The sequence below is a fragment of the Entelurus aequoreus genome, linkage group LG21 (genome assembly GCF_033978785.1).
Source record: "Entelurus aequoreus isolate RoL-2023_Sb linkage group LG21, RoL_Eaeq_v1.1, whole genome shotgun sequence".
Lineage (NCBI taxonomy): Eukaryota > Metazoa > Chordata > Actinopteri > Syngnathiformes > Syngnathidae > Entelurus > Entelurus aequoreus.
Window position 1 is genome coordinate 15,710,382 of NC_084751.1, and position 24,944 is coordinate 15,735,325.

The following is a 24,944-nucleotide window of genomic DNA, read 5'->3' on the forward strand; positions in this document are numbered from 1 at the left end:
TTACAGCCATGCATGAAGTGCAAACAGTATTATCAGCACAATCTCGGGGCCGTGGATTAAGTGCATTAGCACAGTGTTACGACTGTATATCAAGTGCAAACTGATTATTATTAGTAGCACAGTCGTGCATATGCATTAAGTGCAAAATTATATTATTCGCATGGTTTTACAACAATACAGCAAGTGAAAACTGATAGTATCATTAGCATGTTCTTACAACCGTACATCAAGTGCAAAGTGTTACGACTGTATATCAAGTACAAACTGATATTATTATAAGCACAGTTGTGCATCATGCATTAGCACAAACTTACAGCCATGCATGAAGTGCAAAATTATATTATTTGCATGGTTTTACAACCATACAGCAAGTGAAAACTGATGGTATCATGTGAAGTGTGAATTATATTTATGTAGCGCTTTTTCTCTAGTGACTCAAAACGCTTTTACATAGTGAAACCCAATATCTAAGTTACATTTAAAAGAGTGTGTGTGGCACTGGGAGCAGGTGGGTAAAGTGTCTTGCCCAAGGACACAACGGAAGTGACTAGGATGGCGGAAGCGGGGATCAAACCTGGAACCCTCAAGTTAGCTCGCACGGCCACTCTACCAACCGAGCTATACCGCCCCAATAATCATGAGCATGTTCTTACAACAGTACATCAAGTGCAAAGTGTTAACGGCTGTGCATCAAGTGCAAACTATATTATTAACACAGTCTTACAGCCGTGATTTAATTGCAAACTTATATTATTATTAATATTATTATTAGCATGGTCTTACAACCTAATATAAAGTGCAAACTGATAATGATTCGCACGGTCTTACGGCTGTACATCAAGTGCAAACTGACAATATGTTACAGGCCTACTGAAAGCCACTACTACCGACCACGCAGTCTGATAGTTTATATATCAATGATGAAATCTTAACATTGCAACACATGCTAGTACGTCCGGGTTAACTTATAAAGTGCAATTTTAAATTTCCCGCTAAACTTCCGGTTGAAAAACTCCTTTGGATATGACGTATGCGCGTGACGTAGCCAGTAGAACAGAGGTATGGCTCCCCCATTGAGGCCAATACAAAAAGCTCTGTTTTCATTTCATAATTCCACAGTATTCTGGACATCTGCGTTGGTGAATCTTTTGCAATTTGTTTAATTAACAATGGAGATTGCAAAGAAGAAAGTTGTAGGTGGGATCGGTGTATTAGCGGCTGGCTGTAGCAACACAAGAGGACTTACTTGGATGCTAGCCACCAACCGATGCTAGCCGCCAACCGCATCTGTGATCGGGTGAAGTCCTTCGTCGCGCCGTCGATCGCTGGAACGCAGGTGAGCACGGGTGTTGATGAGCAGATGAGGGCTGGCTGGCGTAGGTGGAGCGCTAATGTTTTTATCATAGCTCTGTGAGGTCCGGTTGCTAAGTTAGCTTCAGCGTCGTTAGCAACAGCATTGTTAAGTTTTGCCAGGCTGAGAATTATTAACCGTGTAATTACATGTACATGGTTTAATAGTATTGTTGATCTTCTGTCTATCCTTCCAGTCAGGGATTTATTTCTTTTGTTTCTATCTGCATTTGAGCCAGATGCTATCACGTTAGCTCAGTAGCTAAAGAGCTTCACCAATGTATTGTCGTGGAGATAAAAGTCACTGTGAATGTCCATTTCGCGTTCTCTACTCTCATTTTCAAGAGGATATATTATCCGAGGTGGTTTAAAATACAAATCCGTGATCCACAATAGAAAAAGGAGAGAGTGTGGAATCCAATGAGCCAGCTTGTACCTAAGTTACGGTCAGAGCGAAAAAATATATGTCTTTCACTGCATTCTAGTCCATCACTCTAATGTTCCTCATCCACGAATCTTTCATCCTCGCTCAAATGAATGGGGTAATCGTCGCTTTCTCTGTCCGAATCGCTCTAGCTGCATTGAAAACATTGGAAAATATGAGGTGAACAACTGACTACGTCACGCTACTTCCGGTAGGGGCAAGGCTTTTTTTTTATCAGAGACCAAAAGTTGCGAACTTTATCGTCGTTGTTCTATACTAAATCCTTTCAGCAAAAATATGGCAATATCGCAAAATGATCAAGTATGACACATAGAATGGATCTGCTATCCCCGTTTAAATAAAAAAATGTCATTTCAGAAGGCCTTTAAAGTTAAAGTACCAATGATTGTCACACACACACTAGGTGTGGTGAAATTAATCCCTGCATTTGACCCATCACCCTTGTTCACCCCCTGGGAGGTGAGGGAGCAGTAAGCAGCAGCGGTGGCCGCGCCCGGGAGTCATTTTTGGTCATTTAACCCCCAATTCCAACCATTGCTGCTGAATGCCAAGCAGGGAGGTAATGGGTCCCATGTTTAAAGTCTTTGGTATGAACTCACGACCTACCGATCTCATGGCGGACACTCTAACCACTAGGCCACTGAGCATGTAACTAATTTGACATAGATGTATGGATAAATACATGATACTCACATCCCTTTGCTGCCATACGTGTTATAGAACTCCATGTAGTTACAAGCTTGAATCCAACCGACGGTCCACGTCTCTTTACCGGCCACTGGCGGCACCAGGACCCGGGCCTGGGCGCGGAAGTGCGGCGTCCGGTAGCGCAGGACCACGCCGGAGGACTCGTCGATGCTGGTGGGGTTGGAGTCGATGGAAGCGTTCACCTCCAGGACGGCGATGCTGTCACGGAAAGTCTTGGGCTTGCACCTGATGCTTTGGATGCAGCCCATGGCACCGGGAAGCAACACAGTCCACAACACGGTCCACAGCAGGTCCTGCGTGTGGGGAGGACGCATGGGAATAGGAGGAAAGTTGATGCGGAAAAAAAAAAAAAAAAAAAATGTATAAACAAAGAAAGTACTTGTTTTTACATTTTTAAAAGAAAAGGGTATCTTATGCATGTGCATGGCACCAACTTGCAATCTGCAGCATGCAAGCTAGAAAAATCATAATTAACAATTTGATGTCTTTACCACCAAAATAATCCAACAAAATCACCCACTCGTGATCTATTTCCAGTCTGTTATTTTATGCCCCAGAGTGGACAGTCTTTTTAATCCTGCACTATAGGCTGAGTTTGATTTTAAAAAATCAATTAATATGTCAGTCATATCAACAAATCATGGTCAGAATTATGAAGGCACATGCAGAGTAGTTGCATGACAAATCAAAAAACAAGCAAAAAGGAAGTATACCTAGAAAATAACACTTGATGGAGGATTTCACAGTAAAGCGGTAAAATAAAATAAAATTAAAAAATAAAATAAAAACGTTATCTTTATTCTTCTTCTCCACGGCGAATCATTTCCCACGCAGAAACAAGCAGCGTGTCCACAGCAAGCACTCAAGCCCGGTATGGGTCGCAGAACTACCGCAACATCCAGAGGACACCGCCGGGTCCACTTCAGCACCCATGTCACTTCACTGTAGGTTTCCCTCTTTGGCGTCAAATGTTATTTCGAATTAAAAAAACAACAACTTTGAAAACAAAGTGTGAAAACCGTCAGCTGTCACCTCGCCGGTAGGAAAGCGGCGCTTCGGTCCGAGTCGGTACCCAGCTGGCTGTCATTGCTCCGGCAGCCACTCGGCAGGTTCACCCGCTCTGTGTCTGTCCTCTTCAGCCAGGCTTTGGCAAGCGGCTTTATAAGGAGCTTTGCCGCGACACTTCCGGTTTGAGCGCATGGTATGCTGGGAAATGTAGGCCAGAGTCCGTCACGTCGCTAGCATAAAGCGCAACGCCGTCTGGACATTTTTATTAAGTGCAAGTGTGATGACATAGGAGACATGATGAAATATTAAGAAATAATCATACCATTATGTTGATTAACTGTGTCTTTTATGTGACATTTATGAACTCATTTTGTCCTTGCTGGATTTGCTTTGTTGTAGGTTGTTATTTTGCCACGTGATGTGTCGTTAATACTAGAAGTAAACAGCACTGTTCTATGTAAAGATAAAATATATATTTTGTCACTTTTGTGTCGAAACTAACCATAATGTTATGTACAAATATATTATGAATATTACTTTTTTTCCCCCAAAAAAACGAAAACAGTTCCACAATTAATTAGTGATACAGCTTGGTTAATTATTCAAACTTAACATTTAAACCATGGACAACAAAAATTTAACTTTTTTAAAAAAAATTGTCATTTATTAAAACATAATACATAAAATAATTGTCAACATCAAATAATTACTTTTGCAGTTATGTTTTACATGTATTTTCGGTAACACTTTAGTAAGGGGAACATGTTCTCCATTAATTAGTTGCTTATTAACATGCAAATTAGTAACATATTGGCTCTTAATTAGTCATTATTAAGTACTTATTAATGCCTTTAGAGTGTCCGCTCTGAGATCGGTAGGTTGTGAGTTCAAACCCCGGCCGAGTCATACCAAAGACTACAAAAATGGGACCCATTACCTCCCTGCTTGGCACTCAGCATCAAGGGTTGGAATTGGGGGTTAAATCACCAAAAATGATTCCCGGGCGCGGCACCACTGCTGCCCACTGCTCCCTCACCTCCAAGGGGCCAACAAGGGGATGGGTCAAATGCAGAGGACAAATTTCACCACACATGGTGTGTGTGTGACAATCATTGGTACTTTAACTTTAACTTAACTTATTCTGCAAGGCCTTATTATACAACCAGTAAGCCATTAACTAAGAGTCTTCCCTCAATAACCTCAGAATTATTGCTTATTAGTAACCCTAACCCTAACCCTTATATGTTCACCTGGTGTCCAAATAACTCTAAATTAAGTATTTGTTACTTAGAACATGTTCCTCATACTAAAGTGTTACCGAAAATATATATTACACTGTTTTCCGTGTGAACAGTGCAATTTGGAATTTTTTTGTTAAAATATTGAACAGATGTTTACCTTATCCCAATACACATCTGTTCAGTATTTTAACATATAAGTGTTTGATTGTGAGGCATTAAAAGCCACAAAATGCAACAGGTCCATCAGACCCACAAACGCTGGCTGAGTAACAACAATATGAACGTTGCACGGAAAATTTCTCTGCCAGTTTCTACATCCCACAGGGATTTTTCTTTTGTGTTTCTGCACCTGTGGTTCCCACATAAGGTTGCAACATTGTTTGTCAACACTGTCTGCTCTCATTTTCTCACACATTTTACCCTCTGATGTTCTGTGTACCTACACTCTGTCCTCCTCCTGTCTAGGCCTGCTGTGTGTGTGTGTGTGTGTGTGTGTGTGTGTGTGTGTGTGTGTGTGTGTGTGTGTGTGTGTGTGTGTGTGTGTGTGTGTGTGTGTGTGTGCGCGCGCGTGCGGTACACAGAACATCAATTTCCACACTTCTATTAGCCCCGGGTCCAGTGGATCCGGACATCTTATATGTAATAGAAATGTGTAGGTGGGGTGTATGGTGTGTGGTCATTAAATATGTTCTGATATATGTTCTTCACAGAAAATGAGCCAAAGTCAGTGAGTCTCAGTTTGAAAAATGTATTAATTGTATCATTTTTCTTTTAATAAAAAAATGAAAACGGGTCCCACAGACCCGAACACCATACAAGGGTTAACCCTATATCATAATTATAAGTATTGTCCCGTGGAACACAACCAAGGCATTGCTGTTATTTGTAGTATTTAATAGGGGTGTGGGAAAAAATCGATGCGAATTCGAATCGCGATTCTCACGTTGTGCGATTCAGAATCGATTCTCATTTTTAAATTTTTATATAAATATATATATATATATATATATATATATATATATATATATATATATATATATATATATATATATATATATATATATTTTTTTTTTTTTTTTTTTTTTAATTAATCAATCCAACAAAACAATACACAGCAATACCATAACAATGCAATCAAATTCCAAAACCAAGCCCAACCCAGCAACACTCAGAACTGCAATAAACAGAGCAATTGAGAGGAGACACAAACACGACACAGAACAAACCAAAAGTAGTGAAACAAAAATGAATATTATCAACAACAGTATCAATACTAGTTACAATTTCAACATAGCAGTGATTAAAAATCCCTCATTGACATTATCATTAGACATTTATAAAAATGAAAATAAATTAACAATAGTGTCACTTGCATCACATCTTATAAGCTTGACAACACACTATGTCCAATATTTTCACAAAGATAAAATAAGCCATATTTTTGGTTCATTTAATAGTTTAAACAAATTTACATTATTGCAATCAGTTGATAAAACATTGTCCTTTACAATTATAAAAGCTTTTTACAAAAATCTACTACTCTGCTTGCATGTCAGCAGACTGGGGTAGATCCTGCTGAAATCCTACATATTAAATGAATAGAGAATCGTTTTGAATCGGGAAAAAAAAAATCGTTTTTGAATCGAGAATCGTGTTGAATTGAAAAAAAAAAAATCGATTTTGAATCGAATCGTCACCCCAAGAATCGATATTGAATCGAATCGTGGGACACCCAAAGATTCACAGCCCTAGTAATTAATAATACAGTGTAAAGTAATGTCATTTTGTTCATTTATTTTCAATTTCCTTCAAAACCTTCTATTCGTCCTTGCGTCACGATGCAATGCCGACCAAATGTTTTACTTTACAATTCCCATTTATATCAAGAAACATCAGAAATTCTTCCTGCGCGTTTAAGCACCTTGGAGAACTCCTCTTCTCCCAGTCAGCACAGCTGGTCTGGAATCAGCTTTGTGCATAAGGGGGGGAAAATGACGTCATTTCCGCAACAAAAAAACCCCGTTCACTTTGACTAATTCTATTCCTTATTTAAGCCTCTACTCGATCGTTTCTATCCATATCGTGTCTCCGCGGAAGCCAGAACGTACTAGATTGAAGATATTTCTAAGAAAAATGTTTTGTTATTGTAATTGTTATTGTTGGGGTTGGCTGGAACGTGACGTCACCTTGTGCATACCGGAAGTAAACGCCGTGTTTTGTGTGCGTGTGATGCTCACACTTGTTTTGCGTGGAACTCTGCGGCCCAACAAGTGACTTGTGTTATTTTATCTGCGCCCTGCAGCTCCGGTTACTCCCCCCTACCGAGTGGACCCAGAAGTCTGCTACCGGCAAGCATGGCCACTGCACATTCCAGCGGGCCTAAATATATCTATTAAGGGCACAGTGGGAGGAGGACAGGGGGTTATTTTTGGGCCATTCGACTGTTGCATGGTGGTAAACTAGCACCGCTCCAATTATCTTTAACGGCTGAAGAAGAAGAAGGGAGGCCCGGTCCAAACATGCCCTCCACGGCGAGATCCAAGGCTCGGGAGCGGAACAGCGTCCTGAGCAGACCCGAGTTCATGTCCCTAAATCAGCCTCCTCGAGGCGGCGGAGGGCCCTCGGAGAACCGGGGAGGTGGTGGTGGTGGTGGAGGTGGAGGTAGTGGAGGAGGTGGCAGCGGAGGCCCGAGGCGCTCCAGCTCGATCCGGCACCAGGCCAGCCAACCAAGCGAGGACGCCGGAGACGGTGCGCCGGGTAAGATGCCCGAGGAGGACTGCATGCAACTGAACCCCTCCTTCAAGGGGATCGCCATCAACTCCCTCCTCGCCATTGACATATGCCTGTCCAAGCGCATGAGCGTGTGCGCGTACACGTCGTCGTCGTGGGGAGGCTGTCGCTCCATGGTGGCCCTGCTGGCCCTCACCGGCCACGGCCTGACGTGGATCATCGGGACCATTATCTGCCTCACCAGGAGCAGCACCCTGGCCGGACAGGAGGTTCTGGTCAACCTGCTGCTGGGTAAGTGTCGGACGTGATGACGTCATCGTCATCATTCACCGCATGCACGTCGGTGTTTTATCGCAAGGACTGCAATCTAGTTGTGGTGGAGGCGGGGTTAGATAATGCCAATTTTGATTTGCATATTTTTGCGTGGGGCAGCACGGTGCCTCACAATACGAAGGTCCTGGGTTCGATCCCCGGGCTTTTCTGTGTGGAGTTTGGATGTTCTCCCCATGGATGCGTGGGTTAATGGTAAATGGTAAATGGGTAATACTTATATAGCGCTTTTCTACCTTCAAGGTACTCAAAGCGCTTTGACACTATTTCCACATTCACCCATTCACACACACATTCACACACTGATGGCGGGAGCTGCCATGCTGCCATGCCCTAACCACAACCCATCAGGAGCAAGGGTGAAGTGTCTTGCTCAAGGACACAACAGACGTGAAGAGGTTGGTAGAAGGTGGGGATCGAACCAGGAACCCGCAGGTTGCTGGCACGGCCACTCTCCCAACTGTGCCACGCCGTACCCGGGGTTCCCTCCGGGTACTCCGGCTTCCTCCCACCTCCAAAGACATGCACCTGGGGATAGGTTGATTGGCAACACTAAATTGGCCTTAGTGAGTGAATGTGAGTGTGAATGTTGTCTGTCTATTTGTGTTGGCCCTGCGATGAGGTGGCGACTTGTCCAGGGTGTACCCCGCCTTCCGCCCGAATGCAGCTGGGATAGGCTCCAGCACCCCCCGCGACCCCGAAGGGGACAAGCGGTAGAAAATGGATGGATATTTTTGCGTGGTACATTCATGTGCACGAAATTGTAAAATGAAAAAGTGAGCAAAAAAAGCAAAACATTTAGAAGTAGAAATTAGAGAAGCTTTAAAATGTAATATCGGAAATTATCGGTATCGTTTTTTTTATTATCGGTATGTTTTTTTTGTGTTTTTTTATTTTTATTAAATCAACATAAAAAACACAAGATACACTTACAATTAGTGCACCAACCCAAAAAACCTCCCTCCCCCATTTACACTCATTCGCACAAAAGGGTTGTTTCTTTCTGTTATTAATATTCTGGTTCCTACATTATATATCAATATATATCAATACAGTCTGCAAGGGATACAGTCCGTAAGCACACATGATTGTGCGTGCTGCTGGTCCACTAATAGTACTAACCTTTAACAGTTAATTTTACTCATTTTCATTAATTACTAGTTTCTATGTAACTGTTTTTATATTGTTTTACTTTATTTTTTATTCAAGAAAATGTTTTTAATTTATTTATCTTATTTTATTTTATTTATTTTTTAAAAAAGGACCTTATCTTCACCATACCTGGTTGTCCAAATTAGGCATAATAATGTGTTAATTCCACGACTGTATATATCGGTATCGGTTAATATCGGTATCGGTTGATATCGGTAATTAAAGAGTTGGACAATATCGGAATATTGGATATCGGCAAAAAGCCATTATCGGACATCCCTAGTAGAATTTAACTTTTTTTTCTCTCACTGGTTTTAAATATTGCAAACAAGACTGAGCCACCTGTCCGTGCTTTTAGATGGGGGAGGGACCACAGCGGCACCCGCTGCTCGTTGAGAAGAGCGACGCATGCTTTCATGCTAGCCGCCAGGGCTGGCTTTCCCGACAGGTGAACCAGGCGACCGCCTGGCGTGCCATCCTTTTGAAAAGAGCGCCAAATTGCAGAGTGTTTAAATTTTTTTTTATAACAATCAATCAATCGATCAATCAAAGTTTATTTATGTAGCCCTAAATCACGAGTGTCTCCAAGGGTTGCACAAGCCACAACAACATCAGATTCCACATCAGGGCAAGGAAAAACTCAACCCAATGGGCTACAGTAGCAAACGTTGGAGGGGACCGCAGATGGACCCCCCGACCGGTGCAATGGACGTCGAGTGGATCTAGTTATAAGTGTGAGAGTCCAGTCCATAGTGGGGCCAGCAGGGGATCATCTTGAGTGGAGACAGGTCAGCAGCGCAGAGACGTCCCCAACTGATGCACAGATGAGTGGTCCACCCTGGGTCCTGACTTTGGACAGGTAGCGCTTCATCTGTGGTCACCTAATCTGTGCCCCGTTTCTCCACGAAGGAGAGAGGGGCAGAGCCATACTTGCCAACCCTTCCGGGAGACTCCCGAATTTCAGTGCCCCTCCCGAAAATCTCCCGGGGCAACCATTCTCCCGAATTTCTCCCGATTTTCACCCGGACAACAATATTAAGGGCGTGCCGGGAAGACACTACCTTCAGCGTCCTCTACAACCTGTCGTCGCATCCGCTTTTTCACCATACAAACAGCGTGACGGCCCAGTCACATGTTGTATGCGGGTCCTGCAGACACACGTAAGTGACTGCAAGACATACTTGAGCAACAGCCATACAGGTCACACTGAGGGTGGACGTATAAACAACTTTAACACTGTTACAAATATGCGCCACACTGTGAACCCACACCAAACAAGAGTGACAAACACATTTCGGGAGAACATCCGCACTGTAACACAACATAAACACAACAGAACAAATACCCAGAATCCCTTGCAGCCCTAACTCTTCCGGGCTACAATATACACCCCCGCTACCACCAAACCCCGCCCACCTCAAACCCCCCAACCCCAATCTCCCGAATTCGGAGGTCTCAAGGTTGGTAAGTATGGGCAGAGCAGAAAAGAGACGGCAGATCAACTGGTCTAAAAGGGGGTCTATTTAAAAGGCTAGAGTATACAAATGAGTTTTAAGATGGGACTTATATGCTTCTACTGAGGTAGCATCTCTAAGGGCATTCCAGAGTACTGGGAAACGCTCTATAGCCCGCAGACTATTTTGGGGCTCTGGGAGTCACTAATAAGCCGGAGTTCTCACAATAAAAATACCTAAATAAAAATGTTTATATAATGTGCACTCTGTACACTTAATTGGGACATTTTATTTTTTTTTAAAAGAAGCAATGAAGTGATTGCTGCTATCTGCCGCCTGCACCATGAATCTGCTGGAAGGCGACGTCACATTCTGTCACGGTTTGAAGAAGGCTAGTGGAGCAATTTTATCTGATTTGATCATCTTTTACGAGGAAAAGTGGGACATCAAAGTTATTCGGTGCGGCCTATAAACCGAAGGAAGGAGGAGGAGGAGGAAATACGGGCTGAAAGCAGAGGTACGTATGCACCTTTTAGATGATTCATTTTTAGCGTTAGCATCTTGACTTTTCTTATATGAGCTAGCAGGAACGGGCTGTTGTTGCCGTTCCTATTCAGGAACAGCGAGGGTCGTTTGCATACGGTAACTATCCGCTTAATTGGGTGAACTTCTGAAGTAAACAAAAAGTAAATAAGCAACATCTGTAAAGCAGAAAACCCAGAAATGCACAGAGGGTGAAAAAGTTGGTAACTTAAACTGTATTTATTTTAAGCTCGGCAATTGGTTAATTTGGCTGCAATGTAAACTATTTTTTTAAATGAAATAATGGATGCTCTTTGCGATGTGAAGCAATCAGGACATATTTACAGGCACATGGAGGCTGCTATAGAGTAGGAGGTGGCACTTGAGCCTCACCGTGAAGAAACATGTAAGTTTGTCACTTTTGGAGTATGATTGCAGGGCAATTTCTTCCCAGTATCTATGTTTTGTTCATCAATAAATACAATTTGAATGTAGAAAAAGTCATTTAGAGTTACAATGCATGCAGAGATGACATTTGTGCCATTTTGTGTTTTACACTACAGCATTTATTCAGACAGCAAGCAGCAGCAGCAGCAGAGAGACAGACTCAACATGTAGATCCAAGTGAGTGTTTATCTGTAACAGACTGTAGTAACAATCATTTTCAATTAAAAGTACACAACATATATGTTCAATGGTAATACATCTAAATATCAGAGTTATTTTTGCCACAATTAGGTTTAAATACTCTCAAGAAATCCTGGCCTATTCATCAGAAATAGTTGTCTTATGTTGGCTGCATTAAAATGAGTGCTTAGATTCTTGTATTACGAATAACATCATGCTGCTAGAGAAAATAATGGATTTTAATAATGGACATTGCCATTCATGCTCATACTAAAGTAGCTTTCAGTGCTGTGATATGGACTTTTTTTTAGCAATAGACAAATAGTTACTATAACTATTACTGGAATAGGAAGTAAGACGTTATACTTTACATATATTATGGGTTGCACCCTATCATGCTATGCTTACATGCTTTGATATATAATTACAGTATATCATTATATATACAGTACAGGCCAAACGTTTGGACACACCTTCTCATTCTCAACACAACTGATGGTCCCAACCCCGTTGATAAAGCGAGAATTTCCACTAGTCAACCCTGATAAGACACACCTGTGAAGTGAAAACCATTTCAGGTGACAACCTCTTGAAGCTCATCGAGAGAATGCCAAGAGTGTGCAAAGCAATAATCAGAGCAAAGGGTGGCTATTTTGAAGAAACTAGAATATAAAACATGTTTTCAGTTATTTCAAGTATACAACTCCACATGTGTTCATTCATAGTTTTGATGCCTTCAGTGACAATCTACAATGTAAATAGTCATGAAAATAAAGAAAATGCATTGAGTGAGAAGGTGTGTGGCCTGTACTGTACTCCTATCAACAGGACATAGTGAACACTCAAAACAGAGTGAAAATTTAATATGTTGGTCTTGTAATTTAACTAAAATCATTATTATTATTATTACATCTACATATATATTTCAAAGTTGTTCTGTGTGTGTGTTTAATTTTCTTACAGGATAATGAAGCAGTAGCAGCAGACTCAATGTTGCAATCCAACAACTCGAAGACACATCTTCAGCTTCAACAGATGCCTGTGAATCTAATAAAGTTGCCCCCATTGATCCTGCTGACTGGTCACACCATTTGACTGACACACTAAGAACTAAATTACTTAGCCAAGGAACTTATAAGGTAAACTAGGCTTCACCTTCCCTAAAAGAGATGATGGAGGAAGTTTCCACCACTAATCGTACTACTATTAGTGAACGGAGAGAAAATTAAGAGAACGTGACTCATGAATTCCCTTATTTCCCCCCCTAAGCCATGTGCACTACATTTGTAGGTGTTACATTATTATTTTATTCTCAGGGAAATTATTTAAATGGATTATATTTTTTCTTGATATTGCATTTTTTTGCATTAAATGTCAAATTAGTAATTGCTAACTGTGTAATGCTGCATATAGACTTTTGTCTGGGGATGGGGGGTAAACTTTTCAGGGGTGGGGGGTAGGGGGGGAGTTCACTTTCGTTTGGGGCTTCAAATGGTCTAGCCACCAAAAGTGTCCAATAACACCAGAAAAAGTCCCTTTTTTGAAAGTGTATCTTGCTTAAAGTCACAAAATTGCCAACGCTGATCCCTCTTGATACGTTGTCTTAGGCCTTGTTCACACTGCAGGTCATTTCCGATTTTGTTGTCAATCCGCAACCTGTATCTGATTTTTTCATGCCCGTGTGAACAGTGCAATTTTGAATTTTTCATATCCGACCCAGGCCTCTTTTGTATGTGGAAATAAATGGGATATATATGTGATGCGTCCTTAATGTGAACGCTCTCGCACTCAGGTCGCCTTCTTCCGACCAGAACGTCTTTAAAAAGCAATAAACGTCATAAAAAGTTGCCAAAATAGGCTGTTACAAAATAAATAGCTGACAACGTGACAGAAAACAGATGAAAATACTGTGTTTTAGGAACTCACATGAAAGTTCCACCACTTTTCGGTAAAACGTCCAACTTGATTCTCACAACTTTTAAAAATTATTTCATTGTTTATTTTTACCAACAATTTTCTCTGTGCTTTTTTAATATATGACAGTCACTGTAATTGTTTTCTTTATAAATAAAAAAGTCAATGTAAAAGGACAAGATATTGTGTAATTTTGTGAAACCTTTACAATACACAAATAAAAACAAGTTTCGCATATTGCATAACAAAAATTATGCAATATATTATAACTTTTTATTGCTGTATAAGGCTCCAATTTTATGCTATAAAGTTACAGAATTTTCCCCATAAATTCACAACTTTCTTATTATGCTACAACTTATTTCTCATAGAAATGTCTTAATTATTTAATTAAATTATGATATATTTTTTTCCTTTTAAATGTTATGTCTTTATTCAACTTTATTTTTGTGTTATTTCACCTTTTATTCTTGTAAAATTACTTAATTTTTGGAAATGTTATGAGGTAAAAATATGCGACCTGTATCAGATTTTTTCATGTCAGTGTGAACACTGCAATTATTAATTTTTCATATCCGACCCAGGCCTCTTTTCATATGTGGAAATAAATGGGATGTATATGCAATGCGTCCTTAATGTGAACGCTCTCGCACTCAGGTCGCTTACTTCCGACCAGAACGTCTTTAAAAAGCGATAAACATCATAATAAGTTGCCAAAATAGGCAGTTACAAAAGAAATTGTTGACGACGTAACAGAAAACATGTGAAACTAATATGTTTTAGGAACTCATGTGAAAGTTCCACCACTCTTCTGTAAAACGTCCAACTTGATCCTCACAACTTTTAAAAATTATTTCATTGTTTATTTTTACTACCAATTTTCTCTGTACTTTTTTAATATATGACAGTCACTGTAATTGTTTTCTTTATAAATAAAAAACTCAATGTAAAAGGACAAGATATTGTGTAATTTTGTGAAACCTTTACAATACACAAATAAAAACAAGTTTCGCATATTGCATAACAAAAATTATGCGATATATTATAACTTTTTATTGCTGTATAAGGCTCCAACTTTATGCTATAAAATTACAGAATTTTCCCCATAATTTCACAACTTTCTTATTATGCTACAACTTATTTCTCATAGAAACGTCTTAATTATTTAATTTATGATTTTTTTCTTTCTGTTAAATGTTATATCTTTATTAAAATTCCTCACACTTTTTTTTCCACAAAGGACCACCTCAGAAAAAAACCTGGCTTTCCAAGTATCAGCATTAAAATACAGTAGCGCAGTAGGCCTAAGTGTGCATTAAAAACATGGCAGAGGTTTTATTGCATAAGTATACATTACACACAGTTTGAACAGTAACACTGTGTTTGCATGTAGGAAAATACAAACCCCGTTTCCGTATGAGTTGGGAAATTGTGTTAGATGTAAATATAAACGGAATACAATGATTTGCAAATCCTTTTCAACCCATATTCAATTGAATGCACTACAAAGACAAGATATTTGGTGTTCCAACTCATAAACTTTATTTTTTTTTTGCAAATAATAATTAACTTAGAATTTCATGGCTGCAACACGTGCCAAAGTAGTTGGGAAAGGGCATGTTCACCACTGTGTTACATGGCCTTTCCTTTTAACAACACTCAGTAAACGTTTGGGAACTGAGGAGACACATTTTTTAAGCTTCTCAGGTGGAATTCTTCCCATTCTTGCTTGATGTACAGCTTAAGTTGTTCAACAGTCCGTGGGTCTCCGTTGTGGTATTTTAGGCTTCATAATGCGCCACACATTTTCAATGGGAGACAGGTCTGGACTACAGGCAGACCAGTCTAGGACCCGCACTCTTTTACTATGAAGCCACGTTGATGTAACACGTGGGTTGGCATTGTCTTGCTGAAATAAGCAGGGGCGTCCATGGTAACGTTGCTTGGATGGCAACATATGTTGCTCCAAAACCTGTATGTACCTTTCAGCATGAATGGCGCCTTCACAGATGTGTAAGTTACCCATGTCTTGGGCACTAACACTGTCAAAGTATGTTGGTGACGAACCCCAAGATGCAGAGATGATGGCAGGCATTGAATGGGAAAACATGATTTAATTCAGATACTATAGCAAAAAACTAACAAAAGGGAACAAACAAAAGGCGCGCACAAGGCGGAGAACAAACTAGGCTATAAACTAAAATAGCACAAAGGCTAACTGTGGACAATAAACAAAAACACTTACTGTGACACGAAGGAACTATGACTAAAGCGAAGTGGACAAAAGTAGACGGAGCTACAACGACAAATAGGTAGAAGCTACAGGTAGAAGTGACAAGTGACAAGTATTATAATGACAATGATCCACCCCTGACTGGAGGGCAGGACAGGTTTAAATAGCAGCTGGCTGACTGGCACCAGGTGTGGCCAGGTGCCAATCAGCCACAGCTGAGGGGACAAAACACCCAGGGAACATAATCAGGAAATGAAGACAAAATAAAAGCACTGACAGGAAACTAAGACAAACGCAGAGGAAAAACTAAAACATAGCCAAACTGTCAGGGACAAGCCTGACAAATACACCCCCATACCATCACAGATGCTGGCTTTTCAACTTTGCGCCTAGAACAATCCGGATGGTTCTTTTCCTCTTTGTTCCGGAGGACACAACGTCCACAGTTTCCAAAAACAACTTGAAATGTGGACTCATCAGACCACAGAATACTTTTCCACTTTGTATCAGTCCATCTTAGATGAGCTCAGGCCCAGCGAAGACGACAGCGTTTCTGGGTGTTGTTGATAAACGGTTTTCGCCTTGCATAGGAGAGCTTTAACTTGCACTTACAGATGTAGCGACCAACTGTAGTTACTGACAGTGGGTTTTTGAAGTGTTCCTGAGCCCATGTGGTGATATCCTTTACACACTGATGTCGCTTGTTGATGCAGTACAGCCTGAGGGATCGAAGGTCACGGGCTTAGCTGCTTACGTGCAGTGACTTCTCCAGATTCTCTGAACCCTTTGATGATATTACGGACAGTAGATGGTGAAATCCCTAAATTCCTTGCAATAGCTGGTTGAGAAAGGTTTTTCTTAAACTGTTCAACAATTTGCTCACGCATTTGTTGACAAAGTCGTGACCCTCGCCCCATCCTTGTTTGTGAATGACTGAGCATTTCATGGAATCTACTTTTATACCCAATCATGGCACCCACCTGTTCCCAATTTGCCTGTTCACCTGTGGGATGTTCCAAATAAGTGTTTGATGAGCATTCCTCAACTTTATCAGTATTTATTGCCACCTTTCCCAACTTCTTTGTCATGTGTTGCTGGCATGAAATTCTAAAGTTAATGATTATTTGCAAAAAAAAAAAATGTTTATCAGTTTGAACATCAAATATGTTGTCTTTGTAGCATATTCAACTGAATATGGGTTGAAAATGATTTGCAAATCATTGTATTCCGTTTATATTTACATATAACACAATTTCCCAACTCATATGGAAACGGGGTTTGTAATATAACATTGGGTGGGGGGCTCTTTTTTTTCCTAAACTTCGAGCTTTATTCTTTTAGTATTAGAGTTGTTTTTTTCCATTGTGGCGTGGCCCTAATAATCCTTGGTGTACAGTAGCACCCAAACAGTACAGATTAGTGACCAAAAAGCTTGACAAATCTTCAAGAAACAATGAGCTCTGATTGGAGGCCAGTAAATCTTGGGCTGTGGAGCACGAGTTCTATTTAGTGTGTGTGGTTTTTTGGGGGGATTTTTTTTTTGTTGCTTTTTCGTTTTTGTTATTGTGATTGATTACGGGTTATGATCGTGTGACGATGGTGCGGTGCGTTTTTTTTTTGCTTTAGTTCACAGCAAGGAAGTACAAAGTGAAAGACAAGATGGAGTTGTTTTCATGACTTAATAAGCGAGTTGGCCAGTCCTGCTCTATGGACCTGACGCTGATCCACACAAATAGTCTCGTATCGTCCTCGCTGTCGCAGCTGCTGCCCTTAATACATTTTTTATTACTCTGCGCGAAACTGATAGCTGCGTGTTTGCGTCTCGAGAAGTCTTGCTGTTCTTTGTGTCTGTCAACATTTTGTAGACTAATTACCTGCACAGGTTAGTTTTTTGAGGACCACACTAGCAAGTTTACTGTAAAACTAGTCACCAAACCAGCAGACTACACACGTTGTGCTATTCACTCTTTTTCCTCTTGAAATGACAGAAATGATCTGTTCCAGGGTCAAGCTGCTGTCGTCAGTACCGTAACATTCTTAACTCTCATGAAAGTGTAAAAATAAGCGGACCCGCGGGCCAGGTGCAGCCCGTTAAGATTTTCAATCTACATAATTTTTTTTTTAGACCTTTAACATCAAAACTGTCGCCATTATGATGTGCAGTGCTGTTTTTAAATGACCGTAAGTCTTGAACTATAGAAAGTATTTCAATGAGAGATGTGCGATAATGGCTTTTTTGCTGATATCCGATATTCCGATATTGTCCAACTCTTAATTAGCGATTTCGATATCAACCGATACCGATATATACAGTCGTGGAATTAACACATTATTATGCTTAATTTTGTTGTGTTCCAAAATAAATCAACTCAAGTTATGGAAAAAAATGCCAACATGGCACTGCCATATTTATTATTGAAGTCACAAAGTGCATTATTTTTTTTAATATGCCTAAAAACAGCAGCTTGGAATATGGGACATGCTCTCCCTTAGAGAGCATGAGGAGGTTGAGGTGGGGGGTTAGGGGGTATCAGGGGGTGTATATTGTAGCGTCCCGGAAGAGTTAGTGCTGCAAGGGGTTCTGGGTATTTGTTCTGTTGTGTTTATGTTGTGTTACGGTGCGGATGTTCTCCCGAAATGTGTTTGTCATTCTTGTTTGGTGTGGGTTCACAGTGTGGCGCATATTTGTAACAGTGTTAAAGTTGTTTATACGGTCACCCTCAGTGTGACCTGTATGGCTGTTGACCAAGTATGCTTGCATTCACTTGTGTGTGTGAAAAGCCGTAGATATTATGTGATTGGGCCGGCACGCAAAGGCAGTGCCTTTAAGGTACCACTCCATACAGCGGCGTTTTAAAAAGTCATAAATTGTACTTTTTGAAACCGATACCGATAATTTCCGATATTACATTTTAAAGCATTTATCGGCCGATAATATCGGCAGTCCGATATTATCGGACATCTCTAATTTCAATGGTCGAAATCTGTGCTTTTGAGTGATGTTCGAGTTATTACGGTAATCTATGTCACAGCAGCTCAGACAAGGAACAAAGCAGAGTGGGCGGGGTTTGTTTTCAGAGCAGCCAGCCCGAAACGCGTGTGTCAGAAACGGATGCGGAAGAAGATTTTTACGTGATAATATATCATATTGCAGGTGTTTATTACACTTTGCATTCATATTTTGCTGTTTGTTACATTTTTGTTGTGTTTTGCTTGATTGTAAAAGATACACAACTATCGAGGAGCTGGTTTGAGCAGTAAAAGAGGAGCGATGTTCATATGTTGTTAATATTCAGTGTTTTATTGTTCATAGTTAATTTTGTAAATTCCACATTCTTTATTTTAATGTACATTTTGGGTGTCCCATTCAGTAAAAGACTGTACATTTTCATTCAGTTTTTTGAGGTGGTCTGTCATAACTTTTTTAGAACTTTTGGTATTAATGATCCTGAAAAAAGGAACCCAAACCCACATACTGTACAGCAGTATAACAACACATATCATTTATACACACATACACTTTGGCACCCCAGACAAAATGTTTTCTCTAAATGTGGCCCCCGAGTCAAAGTATTTGCCCAGCTCTGCTTGGAGGTGGAATTGAAAGGAAGCAGTATAAGCCATATAAGCTATCTGAACAAAACAACATATTAGCCTTGTGTTGTAGGAGGCAAAGCAAATTAGTGTGATATATGCCTCGTTAATAATTAATTGTTTTTTTCCCCCCTCTATTGCCTTTTTATCCTCATAATTATGTTTTTATTTTTGTAGAAAGTTCATACTTTATTCTGGTAAAAATAAGACTTTATTCGCATACATTTGCAATGTTTCTCTTGTGATATTCTGTCTTTATACTCATTCGGATTATATTTTTGCAGGAATATTGACTTTATTCTTGTAAAGAATTTTATTTCATATTGGTTAGATTTCATTCTAATACAGTTGACTTTTTTCTTGTAATGTTCCCTTTTTATTCTCTTAATTGTTTTGTATTTTTAGACAAATATTTTTACTTTGTTTTTGTGAAATAATTTGTATTTTTTTAAATCATACCAGTAAGATTTTATTACGACTGTGTTGTCGTAAAATTCTGACATTTTTCTTGTAAAATTATTGATTCTCTTTATTCAGATTCTATTTTTGCAGAAATGTATATTTATACATATGTATGTATAATTATACTTGTGAAAGTGTTTTTTTTTCTTCACAAAATTATATTATATTCCTGTAATATTACAACGTTTCCTAGTCAAATTATAACTTTTTTTTTATTGTAATTTTGCCTCTTTATTCTTTTAAATATGTTTGTATTTTTGTACAACTTTTTTTTAAAGTTTTTTTTTGTAAAATTATTTTTCTTTTCTTTTTTTCTCATAATAGTCTGATTTTATTCTTTAAATTAAGACCCAATTCTGGTAATACAATATTTGCTCATAAAAATTATCTTTATTCTCTTAATTATGATTGCATTTTTGTAAAAACCTTTTTACTTTTTTTCTTAAAATTATTTTTTATAATTTATTTTCAGTTGTCAGATTTTGTTTTCATGAAATTATGACTCTATTCTTGTAATATTATGATATTTCGTCGTAAAATTATGACTTTATTCTTTTTTTCTTTTTCTTTTTGTACATTGTATTTACTTTGTTTATGTAAAATTATCTATAATTTTTTTTTCTCTCTCTCTCTCAATAGTCAGATTTTATTCTCTTAAAATTACTACTTTTCTCGAAAGATTCTGGCATTTTTCTTGTTTTTATTTTTTTTATTCTCCTAATTTTGATTCCATGATGGTACCAATTTCAACTTAATTTTTGGCGTAAATTCAGAAAGTTTTTTTCTCAAAAAATCAAAACCTTTTGTTTAATATTTTTTATTATTTAATTTTTTTTACACATTTGTCTGAGATATTTAAAAATGATGACCTAAATTTGCCACCTTTTTAGTAGTTTATGAAATTCTATTAATGATGCATCATGGTCTTTAATGTCAATTGGATTATTATATTACAAAACATGTTTAAAGCCTGATAACATGAGATGAGTTAATATTCATTTATTTACTCTGCATTCTATATCAAACATTGCATGTACTTCATTTTTTGTCTGTTGTTTTTGTCCAGCCCTCCTCCTCGATGTGCTGACGGTGGCAGGAGTACAGCGGCTGGTGAAGCGCAAAGGACCCTGGGAGATGGCGCCGAGCTTCCTGGACTGCGTGGCCATGGATGTGTACTCGTTCCCAGCGGCGCACGCCAGCCGCGCCGCCATGGTGTCCAAATTCCTGCTGTCCCACCTGGTGCTGGCGGTGCCGCTCCGCATCCTGCTGGTGCTGTGGGCCTTCCTGGTGGGCGTGTCCCGGGTGCTGCTGGGGAAGCACCATTTGACGGACATGCTGTGCGGCTTCGTGCTCGGCCTCTTCCACTTTGGCTTGATGGAGACGGTGTGGCTGTCGTCCAACACCTGCCAGACTATCATCTCCATTGGCACCCTCAGCTGGAGCCCCTTCCCATGATCCTCTTCTCATACTGCCAGGTTCTCTGTCAAAAGGACTTTGTTGGTGTCGTGTCCCACAGCATTCTCGCTGCAGGGCTGCATGGAAGGCCTTAAGACACATGACTTGTTTTTAGTTTACATAAACTAAAAATGAGGCATTTTACTTATTATCATTTTCTTTCATCATAACTTTATGCCTTTCGACAAAGCATTATTAGGGCCGATATTAAAGGAAGAAAAAGTTGTGATAATAAAGTTGTGTGTTGTCCGGTTAATGTTAATTCTCGTAAAATCACAAATGTATTCTCCAAAAATTATTTAAAAAACTAAAAAAAACTGTAATATTTTTAATAGTTAGTAATAAAACGTTTTATTTGGAAAATTCTGACCTTAATGAAGTATTGAATTACATGTTTTAAATATGATGACTCCTGGCAAAATTACGACTATTTTTAAAATGTTTTAAAATGTGATCTTTGTTCTCTAACATTTTAGTTTTATTCTTGCAATATTACGACTTTATTTGATCATATAATTAGAATTTATTTGAGTAAAATTTTTACTTTTTTCCTCTATTATTAAATTTGTATTCTTGTATAATTACAACTTTATTCCATCTTGTATTAGAATTTATTCTGAGTTTTCTTTTTTCCCTCATATTAAAATTTTATTTTTGCAATATTACAACTTCACTTTATCATATAATTATAATTTATTCTTGTAAAATTGTATCTTGTTTTCTAACATTACAATTTTATTCTCGTACCAGTGAGACTGTCGTAATATGTATATTTTTTAATTAGCGTAAAATTACTACTTTTTTTTTTTCTAAAATTGTTTCTCCTCATAAAAATCCAACTTTATTCTCATGCATGCAATTTAATTTTTGAAATGTTTTTTCTTTCAGAGTGGCCTTAATACTCCTTTGTTGTGTATTCATTGAAAAACACATGGAAAGGGATGAAAAACAGTGCCGTTTGCTGGACCTGACTGGACACTGCTCCTACACAGTATGTTCCTTTTGCCAAACTTCTTCCAAACATTTTCTGACAGGTGTAGCATTAAACGTAACTCACTTTCGGAGGTCATGCATTTCTGTATGTTTATAATCTAAAGGGCTGAATTGGTTGATTCAAACTAGTACAAGAATTAGTGCAAACACGTATTTTTGCATAAAACAGCCATTTTCATGTATGAGTTTTTGTCCAATGTCTTCAGTTAAGCTGCAGTTTCAACGATTGTGTGTTTCCAACATTTCTCAAATAGTTTTGTGTACATTTAGAGGCATTTTTTCTGTGCGGGTATATTATGTTTTTACCTATTTACTCCCCCATCCGACTAATAAAAGGAAGTAAAAGGTTATTGTTATTTCATGTGTGCATTTAGCAGTCATGGTTTGAACGGTTAAGAAGCATAAGTCACACTTCTGCACCAGAGCACTTCACACAAAGCTCGAGGGTTTTAGTTCTGTTTTTCTTTAGGTTTTTTTTGTTGTTGCTGCACACATTCATGCACTGATGCAACAACTGACGTTTCCTGTCTGTTGCCACATGCAAACACTCCTGGCAGGAAACACAGAGTACACTGCAAAGTTCATGAGAACAGAAACTGCACGCAGGCACCAAGAAAATCAGGTGTGAATTGCCAAACTCTGTCAGCAGAAAATCTGTTCGAAACAATGAAAAAGACATGACACAAATTCAAGTGTTTGGTATATAACACCTACAGTAATTTCTGAGCATAATAATGTACATTACAATGGCCCCAATATGCATTTTCCCCATTTAAAACAATAGTGGAAAGATGTAGTAATGTCTTCCTCTAGTGGCCTTAATATTTTATTACAACGGTTTTTGCTTCATGCTAGATGTATAAATAAAGGAACTAAATCGACAATATGCTGTGCATACATACGCTTTTATTTTGATTGGCTTTTGAATTGTATATTTTATATCATATCAAATATTTTTCCTGTAGTTATCTAAGCCAACCAGCAGATTGTAAATTGTGCCTAGTAAGAGTCAGAGGTGGAAAGTACAAAACCCAAAACCAGTGAGGTTGGCACGTTGTGTAATTCGTAAATAAAAACAGAATACAATGATTTGCAAATCCTTTTCAACTTATACTCAATTGAATAGACTGCAAATACAAGATATTTAATGTTCGAACTGAGAAACCAAATTTTTTGGGGCAAATAATCATTAACTTAGAATTTAATGGCAGCAACACGTTGCAAAAAAGTTGACACAGGGACATTTTTACCACTGTGTTACATGGCCTTTCCTTTTAACAACACTCGGTAAACGTTTGGGAACTGAGGAGACCAATTTTTGAAGTTGGAGTTATTTCACATTCTTGCTTGATGTACAGCTTAAGTTGTTCAACAGTCCGGGGTCTTCGTTGTGGTATTTTAGGCTTCATATTGCACTACACATTTTCAATGGGAGACAGGTCTGCCCTACAGACAGGCCAGTCTAGTACCCGCACTCTTTTACTATGAAGCCACGCTGTTAGAACATGTGCCTTGACATTGTCTTGCTGAAATAAGCAGGGGCGTCCATGATAACATTGCTTGGATGGCAACATATGTTGCTCCAAAACCTGTATGTACCTTTCAGCATTAATGGTGCCTTCACAGATGTGTAAGTTACCCATGCCTTGGGCACTAATACACCCCCATACCATCACAGATGCTGGCTTTTGAACTTTGCGCCGATAACAATCCATGATGGTTCTTTTCCTCTTTGTTTGGGGACGGCGTGGCGAAGTTGGTAGAGTGGCTGTGTCAGCAATCGGAGGGTTGCTGGTTACTGGGGTTCAATCCCCACCTTCTACCATCCTAGTCACGTCCGTTGTGTCCTTGGGCAAGACACTTCACCCTTGCTCCTGGTGGGTGCTGGTAGCGCCTTGCATGGCAGCTCCCTCCATCAGTGTGTGAATGTGTGTGTGAATGTGGAAATACTGTCAAATACTGTCTACCTTGAAGGTAGAAAAGCGCTATACAAGTATAACCCATTTATCATTTATTTATTGTTCCGGAGGACACAACGTCCACAGTTTCAAAAAACAATTGGAAATGTGAACTCGTCTGACCACAGAACACTTTTCCACTTTGCATCAGTCCATCTTAGATGAGCTCGGGCCCAGCGAAACCGGTGGCGTTTCTGGGTGTTGTTGATAAATGGCTTTCGCTTTGCATAGTAGAGTTTTAACTTGCACTTACAGATGTAGCGACCAACTGTAGTTACTGACAGTGGTTTTCTGAAGTGTTCCTGAGCCCATGTGGTGATATCCTTTACACACTGATGTTGCTTTTTGATGCAGTACCACCTGAGGGATCGAAGGTCACGGGCATTCAATGTTGGTTTTCGGTCTTGCAGTGATTTCTCCAGATTCTCTGAACCTTTTGATGATATTACAGACCATAGATGGTCCATCCATTCATCAATTTTCTTGAAATCCCTAAATTCCTTGTAATATCAAGGAATAGAAATTATGTTCTTAAACTGTTCGACAATTTGTTAACGCATTTGTTGACAAAGTGGTGACCCTCGCCCCATCCTTGTTTGTGAATGACTGAGCATTTCATGGAAGCTGCTTTTATACCCAATCATGGCACCCACCTGTTCCCAATTAGCCTGTTCACCTGTGGGATTTTCCAAAAAAGTGTTTGATGAGCATTACTCAACTTTCTCATTCTTTTTGCCACTTGTGCCAGCTTTTTTGAAACATGTTGCA

General features: G+C 39.2%; 2 protein-coding genes across 10 annotated transcripts in view; one reads left to right on the top strand and one right to left on the bottom strand.

Moving 5' to 3' along the window:
* Positions 1-3,622, bottom strand: part of fam78ab (family with sequence similarity 78 member Ab) — a 19,473-nt gene extending 15,851 nt beyond the window's left edge. The window contains exons 1-2 of one of the 2 annotated variants that reach the window (XM_062031049.1): positions 3,217-3,622; positions 2,489-2,796 (exon numbers count right to left, since the gene is read on the bottom strand). In XM_062031049.1, the coding sequence (XP_061887033.1) occupies positions 2,489-2,751 (263 nt within the window). In that variant the 5' untranslated portion in view covers positions 2,752-2,796; positions 3,217-3,622. Of the gene's footprint in view, positions 1-2,488 lie in introns of both variants that reach the window. The other variant, XM_062031048.1, reaches the window with a different exon arrangement.
* A 3,215-nt stretch (positions 3,623-6,837) lies between these two features.
* LOC133638441 (inactive phospholipid phosphatase 7) lies at positions 6,838-22,990 on the top strand. Of its 8 annotated transcripts, XR_009823629.1 has the most exons (5): positions 6,838-7,773; positions 10,724-10,935; positions 11,288-11,346; positions 11,504-11,564; positions 12,531-12,627. XR_009823629.1 is itself a non-coding variant. In XM_062031051.1 (3 exons), exons 1-2 carry the CDS (start codon positions 7,272-7,274, stop codon positions 21,223-21,225), a joined length of 891 nt encoding a protein of 296 aa, XP_061887035.1. In that variant the 5' UTR covers positions 6,838-7,271; the 3' UTR covers positions 21,226-21,245; positions 22,114-22,987. The 8 variants fall into 8 exon arrangements, 3 of the variants coding, with proteins under 3 accessions (XP_061887035.1, XP_061887037.1, XP_061887034.1); XR_009823628.1 differs by having other exon boundaries at positions 10,724-11,346; XR_009823630.1 differs by lacking the exon at positions 11,288-11,346 and having other exon boundaries at positions 12,531-12,600.
* Positions 22,991-24,944: the final 1,954 nt, after the last annotated feature.

Coding starts and splice junctions, on each gene's coding strand:
- LOC133638441 (XM_062031050.1), top strand. CDS start 7,272: ATGCCCTCCACGGCGAGATCCAAGGCTCGGGAGCGGAACAGCGTCCTG. Junction 7,774..20,836: donor TCTGGTCAACCTGCTGCTGG/GTAAGTGTCGGA, acceptor GTTTTTGTCCAG/CCCTCCTCCTCGATGTGCTG.